The sequence below is a fragment of the Anolis carolinensis genome, chromosome 1 (assembly GCF_035594765.1).
Source record: "Anolis carolinensis isolate JA03-04 chromosome 1, rAnoCar3.1.pri, whole genome shotgun sequence".
Lineage (NCBI taxonomy): Eukaryota > Metazoa > Chordata > Lepidosauria > Squamata > Dactyloidae > Anolis > Anolis carolinensis.
In genome coordinates this window covers 54,599,342-54,618,445 of record NC_085841.1, presented here as the reverse complement: position 1 = coordinate 54,618,445, position 19,104 = coordinate 54,599,342, and the positions used below count along the sequence as shown (strand labels likewise).

The window sequence follows — 19,104 nt, the reverse complement described above, 5'->3', positions numbered from 1 at the left end:
ATTATTATTATTATTATTATTATTATTATTGTTATTATTGAGGCTGGGTGGCCATCTATCAGGGATGCTTTGCTTGTGCTTTTGGTGCACACAGGCAGAAGGGGGTTGAACTAAATGGCCCAAGGGGTCTCTTCCAATCCTATTATTATTATTATTATTATTATTATTATTATTATTATTATTATTATTATTATTATTATTGAGGCTGGGTGGCCATCTATCAGGGATGCTTTGCTTGTGCTTTTGGTGCACACAGGCAGAAGGGGGTTGGACTAAATGGCCCAAGGGGTCTCTTCCAAACCTCTTTCTTCTTCTTCTTCTTCTTCTTCTTCTTCACATTGACGCTGGGTGGTCATCTGTCAGGGGTGCTTTGCTTGTGCTTTCGATGCACAAAGCAGAAGGGGATTGGACTCAATGGCCCAAAGGGTGTCTTCCAACCCTCTTTTTTATTGTTATTGTTATTATTATTTATTTATATATTTATTTATTATTGCTCGGTGGCCAACTATAGTCTGGCCCTCCAACGGTCCGAAGGATCGTGAACTGGCCCCCTGTTTAAAAAGTTTGGGGACCCCTGGTATGAATAAAGAAATCCACTGGACTTAACTGGCACTTGTATCTTTATTTCTCCATTGGAAGAAGTGAGGCACCGTGGAATTAACATAGTTTGACTCCACTTTCACTGCCACGGCTCAATGCTATGGAATCCTGGGAGTTATAGTTCGGTGAGGCATCTAAACTATTTGGCAGAGAAGGTTTAAAGACCTTATAAAACTACAATTCCCAGGGTTTCATAGCATTGAGCCATGGCAATGAAATTGGAGTCAAACTGCATTAATTCCAAAGTGCAGCTGCCCTTTGGTGAGATATATGCATCCCTCTGAAGTACACCACTACAATATACACTAAAATATACCCTTCGGCCCTTTCTGTATTGCCATATAAAATGCAGGTTATCTGCTTTGAACTGGATTATATGGCAGTGTAGACTCAGATAACCCAGTTCAAGGCAGATAATGTGGATTATCTGCGTTGATAATCTGAATTATATGGTTATGTAGAAGAACCCATACCCTGCCATATAAGATCCAGACTATCTGCTCTGAACTGGATTATATGGCTGTGTAGATGCATATAATCCGGTTCAGTGCATATGACCTGGATTATCTGCCTTCATAATCTCAATTATATGGTTATGTAGAAGAACCCATACCCTGCCATATAAAATCCAGACTATCTGCTCTGAACTGGATTATATGGCTGTGTGGATGCATATAATCTGGTTCAAAGCAGAAAATGTGGATTATCTGCCTTGATAATCTGTCTTCTATGGCTGTGAAGAAGGGGCCTTAGGAAACTATAAATCCTAGGAGTAGGCCCACATGTTCCAGCTTCTGGAACATGGCCAGGCAGCTGAAAAACCTGCAGCAACCCAGCCTCAGGCCTCTCCATTTCCCCCCTCAGTTGCCAAGTTGGCCCAGGCCTGCCCTGGAGACATGCCTGGCGAAATGCTGGGAACAGGGACGGGTTCCTACCTGCCCCGTCTTCATGGCTGAGAGGGTCCCCAAGGAGGTGCATGGCAGGGGCACAGGCCTGCTCGACCTGCCAGAGCTCCTTCCAGCCACGGAGGGCTGCCGGGCGTTGCGGGAGGAATCCAGGAAGGGTGCAGGTGGAGCAGCAGGCCCAGAGGCCTGGCCTCAGGTCTTGTTCAGGGGCAAGAGGGCTGCAAGGGCGAGAGGGCCGAGTGCGAGAGAGGCGCGAGTGGGCCGGGTGCGAGAGGGGCGTGAGTGGGCCGAGTGCGAGAGAGGCGTGAGTGGGCCGAGTGCGAGAGGGGCGCGAGTGGGCCGAGTGAGAGAGATGCGTGAGTGGGCCGAGTGCGAGAGGGGAGTGAGTGGGCCGAGTGAGAGAGAGGCGCGAGTAGGCCGAGTGAGAGAGAGGCGCAAGTGGGCCGAGTGCGAGAGGGGCGTGAGTGGGCCGAGTGAGAGAGATGCGTGAGTGGGCCGAGTGCGAGAGGGGCGTGAGTGGGCCGAGTGCGAGAGAGGCGTGAGTGGGCCGAGTGAGAGAGATGCGTGAGTGGGCCAAGTGCGAGAGGGGAGTGAGTGGGCCGAGTGAGAGAGAGGCGTGAGTGGGCCGAGTGCGAGAGGGGCATGAGTGGGCCGAGTGAGAGAGATGCGTGAGTGGGCCGAGTGCGAGAGGGGCGCGAGTGGGCCGAGTGAGAGAGATGCGTGAGTGGGCCGAGTGTGAGAGAGGCGTGAGTGGGCCGAGTGCGAGAGGGGCGCGATTGAGCCGAGTGCGAGAGGGCCGCGAGTGGGCCGAGTGCGAGAGATGTGCGAGTGGGCCGAGGAGTGAGAGAGGGAGCCTCAACAGCGCCCCCCTTGACGTGCGCCCGAAGCGGCCGCTTAAACGGCCTCCATTGTTGGACCGGCCCTGGCTGTAATTAAGACTTAGTCATTTCCAATCCATCGCACTACTTAGTATTTTCAAATTTCTGTTGAGGGTAAAGGTACTATATAAAACATAAAGCTATAATGCATACATTTTTCCCAAGTTTGAATTTTTGTATTCTGCCTAAAGACATGTTGAATTATATCACATCAATAGTGGAAGGAGCATATGTGTGTATAGAAGTGAGCTTTCTTTGGAAGTGCACTCTCCCATTTGTAAAAGAACTTTTATTTTCTCAATTGAAGAAATTTGAAGAAATGTCTAGTTTCCACAGCAATGTTTTCCCTTAAAGCCAGTCAGTCTCGGTACTGTTCAGGAGGGAGCGAATAAAAAGGGAGGCTCCCAAATGTGATGGGCTGACTAGTGTGTTTCTAGCCCAGCCTCATCTGGTTTTGAAGTGCCTAAAAGAAGGGAAGGAATAGTAAATGAAAAGATAGAACTGCCAAGAGCGTTAGGAACTCCCCTCTTCCCTTCCACGGTCAGTTTGCTTGAAGCACAATAACTGGGCATGCAGTGGGCCTTGAATTAGTAAAACCTTGTCATAAAAACCATTTCACCCATTACAGAAAGTAAAATTACTTCATGTGAGAGCTTATGTAGTATTTCCATGGATTTTTACTGTTTTCCCTGTAAAAATGTAGGCCAAAATTTTGTGTGAAAAAAATGCAGTCTTCTAGGTATTCTTGGGAAGTTACTTCCCACAGCCTTAGTCAAAGTATCCAATGATGAGGAGTGCTGGGAATTACAGTGCAGAAACATTTTGAAAGCCTCACTCTGGCCTCACAGCTGGGAGTAAAAAAGGTGGACTATAGCTTTGATGGAGATGGAGTCTTCATGCATGAGGGAATAGGGAAAAAAGTAATGCTATTTCCCTCTTCCATCTTTTTGCTTTCATAATTTATTATTGTGTGAAGCCCCAGATTAATCCCAATTGAAACACATTCAGATAAGTGCAAAGAGAACAGTGTGTGTGCAAGGATAAAACTGCACATAGACTGTCATCTGGTCTGTGGTTTTACTTTCTGTTCCCTCTGTTTTCTTAAGCTTTCAGTTCTCACCTGAGGAAAAATCAGGGTCAAAATTGACATGATAAGGAGTTGGATTTTATTCCTTTCCACTATCTTGTCCTGTGTGTGTTTGGCTATAGGTGTGGGAAAGTGTTAATTGGATTTCCTACTTATATCTACAGTTTTCCAAAGCCATGTTTTAAGATATGTGCTCAACTGTTTTGCATGTTGAAGATAGCTTAGATCAATATTTACATAGTATTGCTAAACTAAGTGGAAGGTAATGAGTAGAAGTGGTATTTGAATTTCTGTTACATTTTGTGTAAGTTTGTATTTCATAGCTATTTAATGTGGTACCTTTTTTAAAAGAAGGTAATGGCAAGAATGAAAACTTAAACATATATGCTAACCTAAGACACTATTTCATGTAGTATGCATTCTGTTTGAATGGCAGTCTCCTCCTTCAGCCAGCTAGCACCTCCACTTACATGTGGGAGCTGTTCTTCCTGTTCAGAGTATAGATTCAGATTTGCTAGATATGCTGTTTTCATGAAGGTGTCTAATCATTCTGGCTCCTTCTTGAGATGTGGGTTTTGGGTTGTCTTAGGCCCTGGTTATGGCAGAGTGCAGTAGTAAGTCTAAGGTACCACAGGAATCCAGTGGAGTCTTGGAAAAATTTGTTGCAATGGTTCATAGATAGAAATGCAGATGGTGACAGATGATGCATCTCTACTCAGAGTAAAATCTTCTAAACTAATAAGTATCAAGTTGATTGGTACATATGTCTATGGCCTAAAATTGAGGATTGTATTCAAATATTGGATCCATATTTAGTTACAGCAAGCATTTGGAATTAATTGTTTTGGTTTTTGAAAAAAAATCCATGCAGCTTTATTTTTATAGAAGTTCAGCATAGTTGTCTTGCCCCATGAAGACCCTTACTGTTTACTCCTAGTTAAGCCCCCCCCCCCCTTTCCCCCTCGATGGATTGTCACCTTGCCGTGGTGAGGGGGCTTGCGTGTTCCGATGAACCTGTGGGCACTGGAGTGATGCACTCCCAGGAGTGGCCGCAGGGGAGGTTCCAGACCAAGCACAATCCGAAGACCCAAAGACCTCAACGGCGGAGCAGGCGGAGGATAACATGGTACATGTTACAACGGCTGTGAAGGCGGAAGAAGGCTGCAACAGACTGAGAAGCCACTGTCGTTGTGTTAACCACACCACTGCTGGAACCTCACTCTGTGAAGACTGTGTGTTGACCGGCCGTGCACCGACCTCCACACATTAAAAAAAATCACGCACAGGCGTCTTCCAACAAAAATAAAAACAAACCTACAAAAGTCCCATGGCGATCAGCGAGTGGCGACGGGGGCAGGACTGTGAAATCTGGAAGCCCCTAGTCACAGACTGGCACATGGGCGGTGGATATGGACTCAGTCGTTCTACCTCAAGGACCGAGGCAGTTGAGTAGTCCGGCAGCTGTATCCATGACTGAGCAGCCCTTTTTAGGATCCGCTCTGCTCACCCCACACGGGGAAGGGGCTAGAAAAGGTGCCCTAAACATAGTCTGCCTCTCCTACCCTGACTGGACTGCCGCGTCCAGAGGGGTCACCACTCTGCGGCCAAAAAAGAAAAATGAACTTTGGAACATGGAACGTACGGACATTGTTAGATAACACTGACAGCGAGCGCCCCGAACGCAGGACTGCTCTCATTGCAAGAGAGCTGGGACGCTTCAAGATCGACATAGCAGCCCTTCAGGAGACCCGGAGAGCAGGAGAGGGGCAGCTGAAGGAAGAAAAGGGAGGCTACACCTTCTTCTGGAAGGGACTACCTGAAGAAGAGCGAAGAAGAATACACGGAGTTGGCTTTGCTATCAGAAACGACCTGGTGAAGCACCTGACTGAAGCACCCACTGGCATCAACGAACGACTTTCAACCCTCCGAATTAACCTTGCCAAAAACCAACAGGCAACCATCATATGCGCCTATGCACCAACTCTAGATGCTGACGAAGACATCAAGGAAAAATTTTACTGTCAGCTGGATACCATCCTATCGGAGATACCTAAGGAGGACAAAATCATCCTCCTGGGGGACTTTAACGCAAGAGTCGGAAGGGACTCTGACCTGTGGCCAGGGATCATAGGAAAAGACGGGGTCGGAAACAGCAACTCGAATGGCATCTTGCTTCTCACCAAATGCGGAGAGCACAACCTTGTCATCACCAACACGCTCTTCCGCCAGAAAAACAAGCTCAAGACATCATGGAAGCACCCTCGGTCAAAGCATTGGCACCTCCTGGACTATGTTATCACACGTGCCAGAGACCGCCGCGATGTGCTTCTCACAAGAGCCATGACAGGTACTGATGACTGCTGGACAGACCACAGGCTAATCCGATCCACGATGGCTATCAAGATCGTCCCCAAACGCAGACTCCAAGGAAGGAAAACAAGGCGAAAAATGAACACCCAAGCCCTTCAGGTGCCCTCCAAACGAGCCCTTCTCCAAACAACACTCAAAGATCATCTACCCACAGAACACCCCGAAAATGTTGAGGAACATTGGAACAAACTGAAGACCTCCATCATCACAGCCTGCGAAGAAAGCATTGGATACCTAACTAAGAAACATCAAGACTGGTTTGATGATAACGACAAAGAGATCCAACAGCTGATTGATAACAAAAGGAAAGCCTTCCAAACATGGCAGAGAGACACCAACTGTGCTGCCAAGAAAAAGATCTATGCCAGTGCAAAAGCCGAGGTCCAAAGAAGGACCAGAGAACTCAAGAACATCTGGTGGACAAAGAAGGCTGAAGAAATCCAACACCTTGCAGATACCCATGACGCTCAGGGATTTTTCAAAGCCACAAAGATCATTTATGGACCAAGAAACCATGGCATACAGCCCCTACGCTCATCAGATGGAACCAAAATTCTGAAGGACAAAACATCAATTGCACTACGTTGGAAAGAGCACTACCAGAACCTGCTGAATCGCAGCTCCAATGTGGCCGAAGAGACCCTCTCACAAATCCCGCAACAACAAACCAGGGATGAGCTTGCAGCACTGCCTAGTTTGGAAGAAGTCAGCAATGCCATCAGCCAACAAAAAAACAACAAAGCTAGCGGACCTGATGGGATTCCCGCTGAAATCTTCAAAGAGGGTGGACCTGAGCTGATGCAACAACTCCACCAGCTTATTGAAAAGGTGTGGATGACCGAGAAAATCCCAGCAGACTTCAAGGATGCCACCATCATCACCCTTTTCAAGAAAGGGGACAGAACAGACTGCGGGAACTATCGTGGTATCTCCCTTCTAACCTCCGCCGGGAAAATCCTCGCAAGAATCCTTGCAAACCGCCTTCTCCCTGTCTCAGAAGACACCCTCCCAGAATCCCAGAATGGCTTCCGCCCCTCCAGAGGAACAGTGGACATGATCTTCACTGCTCGACAGCTCCAAGAAAAATGCAGGGAACAAAACCAACCTCTGTACATGGCATTCATTGACCTTGCAAAGGCATTCGACACAGTGAATCGCAGCGCTCTCTGGACCATCCTCCAAAAAATCGGGTGCCCTGACAAATTTGTGAACATCCTGCGGCTCCTCCATGATGACATGATGGCAACAGTCTTGGACAGCAACGGCTCCCAAAGTGACCCATTTAAGGTTGAATCAGGTGTCAAGCAGGGATGTGTTATTGCCCCCACCTTATTTTCCATCTTCATCGCTATGATACTTCACCTTGTTGATGGGAAGCTTCCCACCGGAGTGGAAATCATCTATCGGACAGATGGCAAGCTATTTAACCTCAGCAGACTGAGAGCCAAAACCAAGGTCACCACAACATCTGTTATAGAACTCCAATATGCTGATGACAACGTAGTCTGTGCGCGTTCAGAAGAAGACCTACAAGCCACTCTAAACACCTTCGCAGAAGCATACGAGAAGCTCGGCCTCTCACTGAACATCGAGAAAACCAAAGTGCTCTTCCAACAGGCACCAGCTAATCCCTCTGCAAAGCCAGGAATACAGCTTAACGGTGCAACATTAGAAAATGTTGACCATTTCCGCTACCTTGGTAGCCACCTCTCCACAAAAGTCAACATCGACACTGAAATACAACACCGCCTGAGCTCTGCGAGTGCAGCATTTTTCCGTATGAAGCAGAGAGTGTTCGATGACCGGGACATCCGTAGAGAGACCAAGGTGCTTGTTTATAAAGCCATTGTCCTCCCAACCCTGCTCTATGCCTGCGAAACGTGGACTGTGTACAGACGTCACACCAAACTCCTGGAGCGTTTCCATCAGCGTTGTCTCAGGAAAATCCTGCAAATCTCTTGGGAAGACAGGCGGACAAATGTCAGCGTGCTTGAGGAAGCAAAGACCACCAGCATTGAAGCGATGCTCTTACGCCATCAACTCCGTTGGACTGGCCACGTTGTCCGAATGCCCGATCACCGTCTCCCAAAGCAGCTCCTCTACTCTGAACTCAAGAATGGGAAACGGAATGTTGGAGGGCAGGAAAAGAGATTTAAAGATGGGCTCAAAGCCAACCTTAAAAACTGTGGCATAGACACTGAGAACTGGGAAGCCCTGGCCCTTGAGCGCTCTAATTGGAGGTCAGCTGTGACCAGCAGTGCTGCGGAGTTTGAAGAGGCACGAACGGAGGGCTTAAGGGAGAAACGTGCCAAGAGGAAGGAGCGTCAAGCTAACCCCGACCGGGACCGCCTTCCACCTGGAAACCGATGTCCTCACTGCGGGAGAATATGCGGGTCAAGAATCGGTCTCTTCAGTCACCTAAGAACACACGCCCAAGATACCAAGGTTGGAAGACCATCGTCCTCGAACGTCGAGGGATCGCCTAATGAATGAATGAAATAATGAATGAGTTAAGCCCTTTTTAGTTAGAGAGATTAATATTTTATGTACAGTTTCTGGAGGGTTAGTCTAAACAGACCCTTTGCATTTGAAGCCTCCATCACCCAACCCCTTAAAGAATTCCCTCAAGAGCAGAGCCTCAGGCAAGGTACTTCTGGTTCTTGGAAGAGTTAGCCTTTTGTGACTGGAAGGTGAAGAGAGAGGAAAGCCAGAAGGTCTACAAAATAGCACGTCCAGTCGGAGCTGTATTCAAGTCCAGTCAGAGTTAAATATTGAGACCATCTTAGATACAGTTGAATACAAGAAGGAGACAATAAGAAGAAATAAAGATTCAAGAGCATCTGTTCAGCCAGAACTATGCTTATCTCTCAAAAACTTTACCTCTCCTCATAAAGACTTTGTGGTGAGACTCAGGAGGAGAGAAAGTCTAAAATTCTTGTCAGTTAATAAATTCTTGTTTGACTCAACTATATTGTCTCCGATCTGTTCCCTGCGCAGCTAGTTCACCTTGTAAGTAGTTAAGATAGCACTGTGGAAGTACAATAGTTATCAAATGTAGTATATCATATGCTGGTAATAGCCAGTGTATAGCTTTTTAAAGAAGAACATGGAAAGTACAGGTTGTGCCTTATGGTTTGGTAAACTGTAAAACACTGCTTTGAGTCTCTTTGTGAAGAGAAAAATTGGGCTATAAATAATAATAATTTGGGGAGTTTGCTAATATGGCTTTAAAGTGATTTGTTAAATATCTAAAAGTTAACCATCTGAAATACTGGAGTTGGTGATATACTTTCATTAGTAACCCTGATTTAGGGTTGTTGTATGTCTTTCGGGCTGTGTGGCCATGTTCCAGAAGTATTCTCTCCTGACGTTTCGCCCACATCTATGGCAGGCATCCTCAGAGGTTGTGAGGTATGGATAAACTAAGTAAGGAAAGGAAAGAATATATATCTGTGTATAGTCCAAGGTGTGGCAAGAGTTCTTTGTCACTGGGAGCCAGCATTAGTGTTTCAGTTAATCACCCTAATTGGCATTGGAAATGTTTTGTCCCTTGCCTGGGGGCATCCTTTGTTCAGTCAAGTCCTCATTGTGTTGGTTCCCATCTACTGTTTTGATTTTGGAGTTTTGTAATACTGGTAGCCATATTTTGTTCATTTTCATGGTTTCTTCCTTTCTGTTGAAGTTGTCCACATGCTTGTGGATTTCAATGGCTTCTCTGTGTAGTCTGACATGATAGTTGTTAGAATGGTCCAGCATTTTTGTGTTCTCAAATAGTATCCTGTGTCCAGGCTGGTTCATCAAATGCTCTGCTATGGCTGATTTCTCTGGTTGAATAAGTCTGCAGTGCCTTTCATGTTCTTTGACTCTTGTTTGGGCGCTGCGTTTGGTGGTCCCTATGTATACTTGTCCACAGCTGCATGGTATCCGGTAGACTCCTGCAGAGGAGAGAGGATCCCTCTTGTCCTTCGCTGACCGTAGCATTTGTTGGATTTTCTTTGTGGGTCTGTAGATAGTTTGTAGGTTGTGCTTCTTCATCAATTTGCCTATGCGGTCAGTAGTTCCCTTGATGTATGGTAAGAACACCTTTCCTCTGGGTGGATCTTTGTCTTGACTCTCATGGCTTGTTCTTGGCCTTGCAGCTCTTCTGATGTCTGTGGTGGAGTATCCATTGGCCTGTAGAGCCCAGTTTAGGTGGTTGAGTTCACCTTGGAGGAGGTGAGGTTCGCAGATTCTTTGTGCACGGTCTGTCAGGGCTTTGATTGTGCTCCTTTTTTGACTTGGGTGATGGTTGGAGTTTTTATGAAGGTATCTATCTGTGTGTGTAGGTTTTCTGTAAACTGTGTGGCCCAATTGTTGATTGGGTTTGCGGATGACCAGAACATCTAGAAATGGCAGTTTTCCTTCCTTTTCTTTTTCCATGGTGAATTGGATGTTTGGGTGGATGCTGTTAAGATGGTCCAGGAACTTGCTGAGTTCTTCCTCTCCATGGCTCCAAATTGTGAAGGTGTCATCTACGTATCTGAACCAAACAGTTGGCTTTTTTGGTGCTGTTTCTAGGGCCTGTTTTTCAAAGTATTCCATATAGAAATTTGCTACTACTGGGCTGAGAGGGCTCCCCATGGCCACTCCATCCTTCTAACCCTGATTTAGTTTTAACACCTGATTCTACTGCTGAGACGGAACAATTCATATATGATTTTAATTTGAGTGAGCAGGATAAGGTCAGGTTTATTGTCATTGGCTATGATACAAATAGATTTTTCCTTTTCTCTCTCCTTTTTTTTTAAAAGAATACTCCAAATCTGCTAAAACTGTCCAAGCAAAATACCACATTTCACTCAATCTAAGGCATATCTTTTTCTGTTTAAGGAGGTCCAAAAATGTGCCTTACAATTGATGATGGCTTAGTTTTTTAAACTAGCTCACTTCCAAGTGAGGCAGGAAAGAAAAGATCCCAGTTCCAAATGGATCCAGTTTTTTTTTAATTGTCTTACCCCCACCCCAAGAGACGAGGAGGAGGAGGGGCTTCAGCCCAAATGGCTGCTTAGATCTGGCTGAGCTAGGTGTGGCTTCCTTCCTTCGCTACCTCCACAACTGGCCCATAGAGTTAATAAAATAGATTGATGCAGACATGATGACTTCCAAGTTTCTTCACATTCCCTCTTCACCCTACAGGAAAGATTACATTACAATGTGGTGTTGAAAAAAAACAAGGCATAATGCGTGCAAAAGAAATTCTAAAAAATTATTCCCCACCCCCACCCACCCCTAAATTGGAGCTTCAAAAATGGAATCTGTCTTACATTTGGTGGAACTTTAGATTTGGTGAAATATGGTAATATATTGCTTTCTTGGAATCACTCCTGATTAAATATTGCAAAACCAATACAAAACTTTTGAGAACCAAGGTATAGCAATTTAACTGAAACATTTCCATTTGCCTTTCTATGTTAGTTCACAATATCTAGTAAAACATAGTAAAAACAGTACATATGCCATTAAAATGATCAAAGCAGGAAAAAAAACACCTCGAAGTAAAAGCTTGGGTGGGAAGAAAAGGTCTTTGCTTGGTGTCTAAATGATATTGCTGTTCGTACCAGGCAACATTTCATTGACAGAGAGATTTATAAAGTGAGGCATAACAGCTAAACCTATTCCATAGTCATCCATCCCAGTTCCTTTGAAGAACATTTTTGGCACATGTGGGAAATTTTTGAGTGAGATTACACTTCCATACATGTTGAGGTTGTAAACTGTGCATGGCTTCAAAGAGAATAACCAGCAATTTGTCTTGTTTTCTGGGCTTTTAAAGCATATATCAGATCTGTTCCGGTTTCCTGGTTCTAATTAATACCCCAGTGATAATGATTCTAGTTAGTTTATAGCCTGGAGATAGATATGTAGTTACATTAAAGGAGGATAGAGAGTGAAAATTATAAGGAATGGAAGTACAAATGTTTTCACATGCTTCATTGTAATCCTTATTATTTCATGCAAGTATATCTCTTTTAGATGTAATGGTATTTTGAGGAACACCCATTTCACTAAAGAGAATTAGGAAATAGCATAAGTACAATGAAATACCATCAACTTATTTAAATAGAAATTTTGGGCATTTTTGAATTTTTAGGAAAGGCTTAAGTACGAATCTGTGTTTTAACTCATATTACAAATACTGTAAACTTCTTCATTTAAGACCTGTTAGTTTAGGGTGGTGAAAAAGCGGTAATTATGGAATATAATTCATGAAACAGATACGCAATGAATAGCTATCGCTTTTTCACCATAGATGTGTTTATATTTTAAGAGTCCAAAAAAATGGATGTTGGCTTCACTTCTGAAATAATTGTGCTAGAAGATATTAATTAAATGTGAAGACTGTTATAACTTGTCAAGTGCAAGAGAATATTTAGTAAAATATATTCATCTTTTTCAGATGAATAATGAATAATAACCAACACAAAGCATGGAGGAATTAGAAATTGCAGATTATAATCTCATAATCACACTAGACCTGTGAAATTGCAGAAAGACTTTATTACTCTTTCATATGTAATAATTGTGTAATTGTGTAGTTCTGAGTATTACAATACTCAAAAGTTCAAATATATACTGAAGTTTCCTGAAGTTTCTTAAGCTGAAGGTGTCTAACTGTCAACGGGGGTTAATGATGAATCTTAATTAAACCAAATGTCATTTAATGGAAATATTTCCCAGAAAAGCCTAATACAAAGATCACCTGGCTCAAACAGTTACAGACATTTATGTACAGATTTTTTTTGACATGGAGACTGGTGATTGTAAATATACTGCATTTAAAAATTCCCCACCACTTCATTCATTGTTACTTTTGACTAATTCAGTTATTGACTGCAGGTCATGACTTTTTTATAGAAACAGTATTTCTTAATTAGATGTACTTGTTATTTCATTACATATTAGACATACGCTTTGTAATTTTAATCCATGTCGAGTCAATTGAAGGCAAAGTCATTTTGGTGTGATTAGTGTACATAACTCTCATTGGTTCATTTTTTGTTTTTTATTTGTCCTTCCCCTTTGTTTTGTTGCATAGAGAAGATGCAGGCAGTTAAGCAAATCCCCAAGCCGCAAATGGAAGTGTATAGTGACAGTACTAACCTGGTGTGCCGCAATGGACATCTCCAGTCAGGTGGGTTTGGTTTTACCAGCACCTAAATAAGTAGGGGGATATCTACCAGTGTCTAATAAAAAAACAAATAAAATATGCAGTGCTAAATTGTGTGCTGATAATCCATTTTTAAATGTTTTCCTTTTAAGGTTTATGTATAAGTAAGTGCATTTGATCCTCAAATTTGTCTCACTATTTTTGCTAAACTTCTTTTGTTGTACATTAAATTTTTCTCCACCCTAAATTAATTATTTGTGAAGGCATGCCATTAATGCATTCTAAAATTTCTAATGCTTTTAAAAGATAATTTCCTGAACTGAAAATAAAACAGTGTATATAGCCTTTTAAAATGCAGTATCATGAAATATGAACCAATATACTATATTTCAAAAATGGTTGTGAAGTGTAGGGCATTAAATGATAGGATATAAAACTCAGGATAATCCAATCTAAATAAAAACAGCAAAGCATTTTATATAACTTCTATTAGAGAAAGTGGGTGATTATTTTTTGTTGTTGTTGATGCTGTTGCTAGGTATGCTTAGGATATATCAATGTGTATGCTTGAGAATTAATTTTAACTAGCACCTGTTCAACCAAAAATGAAAATAACTGAGATGACAAAGTACAAAGGACTCTGATAGAGGCATATCCTAACTATTTTAACTAAACTTGATTACTACATAGATACTGTATCCTCGGTGTTTTCATCTCTTCTTTATTTTAGACCAGTAGAGAGATGTTATTTAGCCACATATATAATCTTTTAATAGATGTTTTGGATTAATTGCAAATGTACTGTCAAGTGTGCAGATTTACTGGTAGGTAAAATGTGAGCTTAGCTTCAAAACATTTTTAGTTTTGAAATCCGGTGTATTAGGGGTTTTGTTGTTGTTTTGCTGCTCTTACACAGATGGAAATAAAGTTTTTTTTAAGTGTGTGCTTAGTAGATTTTGTCCAGAAATACTCTATTTTTAGCCTTAGCTCAGTATCTCAAAATGTTTGAGAATGGCATACAGTGTGTGACTTTACCCATTTAGGAATAGTGATGCTCAGCTTGTTTATAGGTTTTGAGCTTGAAGATTGAATACATGGAATTGTGAACCAAAGATTCTCACTGCAAAAGATTAGCCTGTTTCTTTTGTATCTTCAAATAGCAACCAATTTCTCTAGTTCTAGGCTACACAGTTAATTGCATAGAAGGAATAATCTACATTGATACAGTATTATAAAATATTATAAAATAAGGAAACACAGGCACCTCTTGAGAATAGTTCTGTAATTAATAATGTTGTGAGAGACAACAGGGCCCGGGCTGTGGCACAGGCGGGAGAGCAAGCCAGTGCAATTAACTGCAATGAATCACTCTGACCAGGAGGTCATGAGTTCGAGCCCCACTCGGAGCCTATGTTTGTTTGTCTTTGTTCTATGTTAAAAGGCATTGAATGTTTGCCTATATGTGTAATGTGATCCGCCCTGAGTCCCCTTCGGGGTGAGAAGGGCGGAATATAAATGCTGTAAATAAATAAATAAATAAATAAATCATGCCTCCCTGCATGTTAAAATATGCAATAGTTAAAACACTTCTAGCTTACAACTATAACCAATTGAAATAAGATATAATCTTATTAAACAAAGAAACCATTCCAATGTCTTTAAAAACAAACAAGTTAAAGCCATATATATGTACAATTTGTCTCTAAACATATTCTAAATTCCTCTGGATCTTTCAGCAGCCTTCAGTAATACGATATCTTACGGCATTGTTTCTCTGGAGTGAAGAGTTAGGAGCATAGTATTATGGTGGTTCTAACTAGCTAGAAAGCTGATTTCAGAAGGTGATATTGATGAATTGGAGCTTAGACAGATTGTATTTATGCTGAGACTTGTTTATGTAATTTTGTAGGGCTGGTTCTTGTCCACTTCTCTCTTGAACATCCATGTGGCACTGTTAGAGTGAAATCAACTAGAATTTTGGAGGTTACCATTATGCCGATAATAGTCAACTCTGCATCTTATACATTCAGTTTAAGAATCAATAATGGACAGTGAGAGGGTGCATAAAATGACGTGTAATTTTTCTAATTTTGGAATCCTCTTGGAAGATGATTTGTTGGTAATCAATCTTTTCTGGATGGCTTTGCGATCACCTTAATGCAGGTGTGAGATAAGTCTGGTCCAGTGAGTCACATGCAGCCCCTGCAGTTCAGTTTTGAGGTCCACAGCCGTCCTGGTGGTTCTCTAAGACCCTAAAATCTTGGACAATTTTTCATTTTACTCTGTATTCAGACAAAAATATATCCTTGCCTATTCAGATAATATCACCCCCCCCCCAAAAAAAACCCCCTGCTTATTGCATTTTTAAGCCAAAAGATTAATTTAATTATTTTAATTTAATTTAAGCCAAAATCTTTAGCCAAAATGCTGACTGGTGTGGCTAATGCAGGAGTCACAGATTTGAAAATTGTTAAGTGGATAGGGTATATGGGCATTTAGTTATCCAGTTCTGTAACATGGAGTGTCGTTTACCAAATGAGACTTGTATGCCTTTTGCACTCTTTCCTGAATGTTCATGTGTATTCATCCTCTTCTAATGGGGCTGTTTCTTGAATATTGTCCAGAAAACAGAATTTTAAGTATAGCTGCTTACTAGGAATAGTTTTTAGGAATGTATCTTTCAAGTGCTTAAAGAGTCTCATTAGCTCTTACAAAGTGCTGTTCCAAGTGCAAAATTGTTTAGAATCTTGTGACTTTATTAGGCTATATTGTCCTACATCATTCTGCCTGTGCTTTTTTAGAATAAAGAAGAAAATAGAACTGGTGGTAACTTTTTTGTTGTCACACCCAGTGTCTTAAATCCAGTAATGTTCACATGGTTTGTACACTGCAGTCTTTTAGCAAAGACATTTGGTTTTCCAAGGTTTTGAAATTACAGTGTCTTTTACATTTTAGGTTTGGTTGCTATACTGCAGGCATGGGCAAACTACGGCCCTCCAGGTGTTTTGGACTTCAATTCCCACAATTCTTAACAGCCTACCGGGTGTTAGGAATTGTGGGGGTTGAAGTTCAAAACACTTTGGGGGGGGGGGGGGAGTTTGTCCATGCCTGCATTGGCCACACAGTTATTACTTTTATTAAGTGGCTTCAACAACCATCTTGATATTTTTAAAACTGAAATGTGACGCAAACTTTTAAGTAGGTTAGCCCTGATGTTGTTTTTTTAAATGTGTAATTTTCTCTTTAATACTTTGTAATACCAGCTTTGATCTTTTCATTTAAAGATTTATACTCTTGAAAGGTGATGGGCAGAACTTTATTAAACCTTTTAAACAGATGTCAGGTGCCCACATCTCAGGTGTACTTTAATGGCATATTCTTCTACTGATTGGGAGTTAAAACTAGATGGTCCTTAGAGTCCACTAACTCTATGATTCTGTGATAGTTTAAAGACTGAAATCTGAAGTTATTAAACTATGACTAGGTTAGCATAAAATAAACCACACCATATATCTATTTTATTCTGGTCTAATAAATATTGTTACTTTTTGTCATGTGAGGTGGTACAGGTTGTTGCTCGTGATAATGCTTCCTAAAAGGATATAATCAGGTCCATGTTGAGTTTGCAGTATCCACCTTTAGCTTTGTTTCTTTTTCTTAGTCTAAAAACATATACTGTTTGGATGCTATAGAGATAATTTTACATGCTGTGTCTCAATCTGGAACAGTGCAGTTTTCAAGAGACTTAACGTTAAATTAGGCACTACCTTGTTCAGATATAACCTTGGCTATTAAGTTTATTAGGTTCACTAGAAGCTTCTGTCAGCCTCAGCCACTCCTGCAATGTGACCAATAGTAGCAAAATTTCTTATCACATTACAAGATAATTCCATTATTTTGTTATGAAGTGGTTCAGCCTTTCCAAACATGGAACCTCCCAGGGATAATTAAAGTTGAAGGCCAAAACACCTTCAGGGCATTAGGAATGCTCTAGTGGTATTATGATAAAGCAGCTTGAGTACTAAATGTTTCTGTATGCCATGGAGTTAATATATTTACACGATTTTACAACAGATGGATGATCAGTGGTGTTTTTTCTTATCAACTGTTGATGGAAAAACTAACACAGCTGATGGAATTGGTAGTGATAATTTTTGTAGTCTTATAGGAGATTTTTGTACTAGGGAAATTTTTTGATGTAGGGAGAAATTACATTGTTTATCATAAGAATATAAATTACATTGCTTATAACAAGAATATAAACAATATGGCTAGGCCATTTGCAATGCTGTGAAGGCAAGTAGCTATAGTCAAGATGAAATTCATAATTTTAAATTGAACCTACAGAGTTGCTTTTTGAATATCTATCCATTTTTTTTTTAGAAAGTGGAGCTGTTCCAAAAAAGAAGGATCCACTGACTCTTGCTAGTAACTCCCTTCCTCGGTCAAAATCTGTTACAAAATCTGGATCTGTAGGACTCCCAAGTCATCAAAGGATGCCGAGTTATAGTGGGATATCCAACTTTTCTGCACCAAGACAGGTACCTGCTCCTGCAACTTCAGGTCAAAAGGTAAGCTGGATAACTCCATACATAGTATGTCAAACATACTATACAAGCTTGCGTTTAACAAAATGTTATACAGTAGAGTCTCACTTATCCAAGCCTCGCTTATCCAAGCCTCTGGATAATCCAAGCCATTTTTGTAGTCAATGTTTTCAATATATCGTGATATTTTGGTGCTAAATTCGTAAATACAGTAATTACAACATAACATTACTGTGTATTGAACTACTTTTTCTGTCAGATTTGTTGTATAACATGATGTTTTGGTACTTAATTTGTAAAATCATAACATAATTTGATGTTTAATAGGCGTTTCCTTAATCCCTCCTTATTATCCAAGATATTCGCTTATCCAAGCTTCTGCCAGCCCGTTTAGCTTGGATAAGTGAGACTCTACTGTAATTCAAATACCTTTCCAGGTGGTGGGATTGCATGCAGGTTTTTCCCTCATGAGTTTGAAGTATGCAAACAGCTTTAGAGTTTGTTTCGGCAGGAGCAAAGTACAATAATACTTTTGTCAGCAATGTAATTAACAATACTATCATCACCATACCCTTAAAATATTATGCTTGCTGATAATCAAGTTTTTTGTCTCATCTGCTTAGCTTATGTTCCTAGAACTGGCTCAAAATAGAGTGTCCTCATAAGGTCAGGGCTATTCAGTATGCTACATTTTCAGGTTAAAATCCTCTTTGTAGGGAGCCAACATTTGCAGTGGCTTGAGTGTTCAGCTAGGGCCCTGGAAGACAATGGTTGCATCCCTACTCAGCCATTTACTGAGTGACCATGGTCAAGTTGCTCTGAGCCTCAGAGGAAGGCAATAGCAAACGTGTGAAGAAATCTTGCCAAGAAAACCTTACATAGGGCCACTGTAAGTCAGAGTTAACTTGAAGGTTGATAAGTGCAAAAACAAATATATACTAATGGATATCAGTTGAAAGTAAATAACTGGGAAAGATGTCGTGTTTATTGTGTTGGATAATGAGTAAAACATCACCATCAATGAAAATATTTATCTTTTTAGCAATTGTGAAAATACAGTTATTCTAGAAAGAATGGTAAAAGAAAATGACTAAAAACAATCAGCCAATATAATTATGTCTTCATAATTATGGTTCAGATTGGAATATTATTCACATTGCTGGTTAAACTGTTTTAAGAGATAGTGTAAAAAAGAACTGCAGAAAATAGCACCTCAGATTATCAAAAGTATAATTTTGCCCCTTTTATTAAGGTGTGTGGTAGAAGGAAGTTGAATCCATCACTTTCATTGACTAACAGGTATACTGGGAGCTAGTTGCATTTTCAAATAATATTGAAATATTTGAAACAATTGTGTCTTCAGGTTACTCCAAAAAATAATAGAGCCAACAAGCCTTCCACTCCTACAACTGCAGTTCGTAGAAAAAAGGATACAAAGATTTTTAGAAATGTGGATAGTAATCTTGCTAATCTTATTCTCAACGAAATTGTAGACAGGTAAGCTTTAATGAAGAATTTATTCTTTACTTTATATTTACTTTATGGATTTGTCATTTCAGAAGAGTCCAGC

At 41.2% G+C, this 19,104-nt stretch overlaps 1 protein-coding gene across 8 annotated transcripts in view; it reads left to right on the top strand.

The window, feature by feature from the left end:
- The window catches only part of spast (spastin), a 48,046-nt gene that overhangs the window by 11,345 nt on the left and 17,597 nt on the right, over window positions 1-19,104 (top strand). For 4 of the 8 annotated variants that reach the window (XM_008125729.3, XM_062974655.1, XM_062974661.1 and 1 more), the window contains 3 exons: window positions 12,916-13,011; window positions 17,371-17,558; window positions 18,898-19,031. In XM_008125729.3, the coding sequence (XP_008123936.2) occupies window positions 12,916-13,011; window positions 17,371-17,558; window positions 18,898-19,031 (418 nt within the window). The remainder of the gene's footprint in view (window positions 1-12,915; window positions 13,012-17,370; window positions 17,559-18,897; window positions 19,032-19,104) is intronic. The other 4 variants (XM_062974682.1, XM_062974669.1, XM_062974676.1 and 1 more) reach the window with 1 other exon arrangement.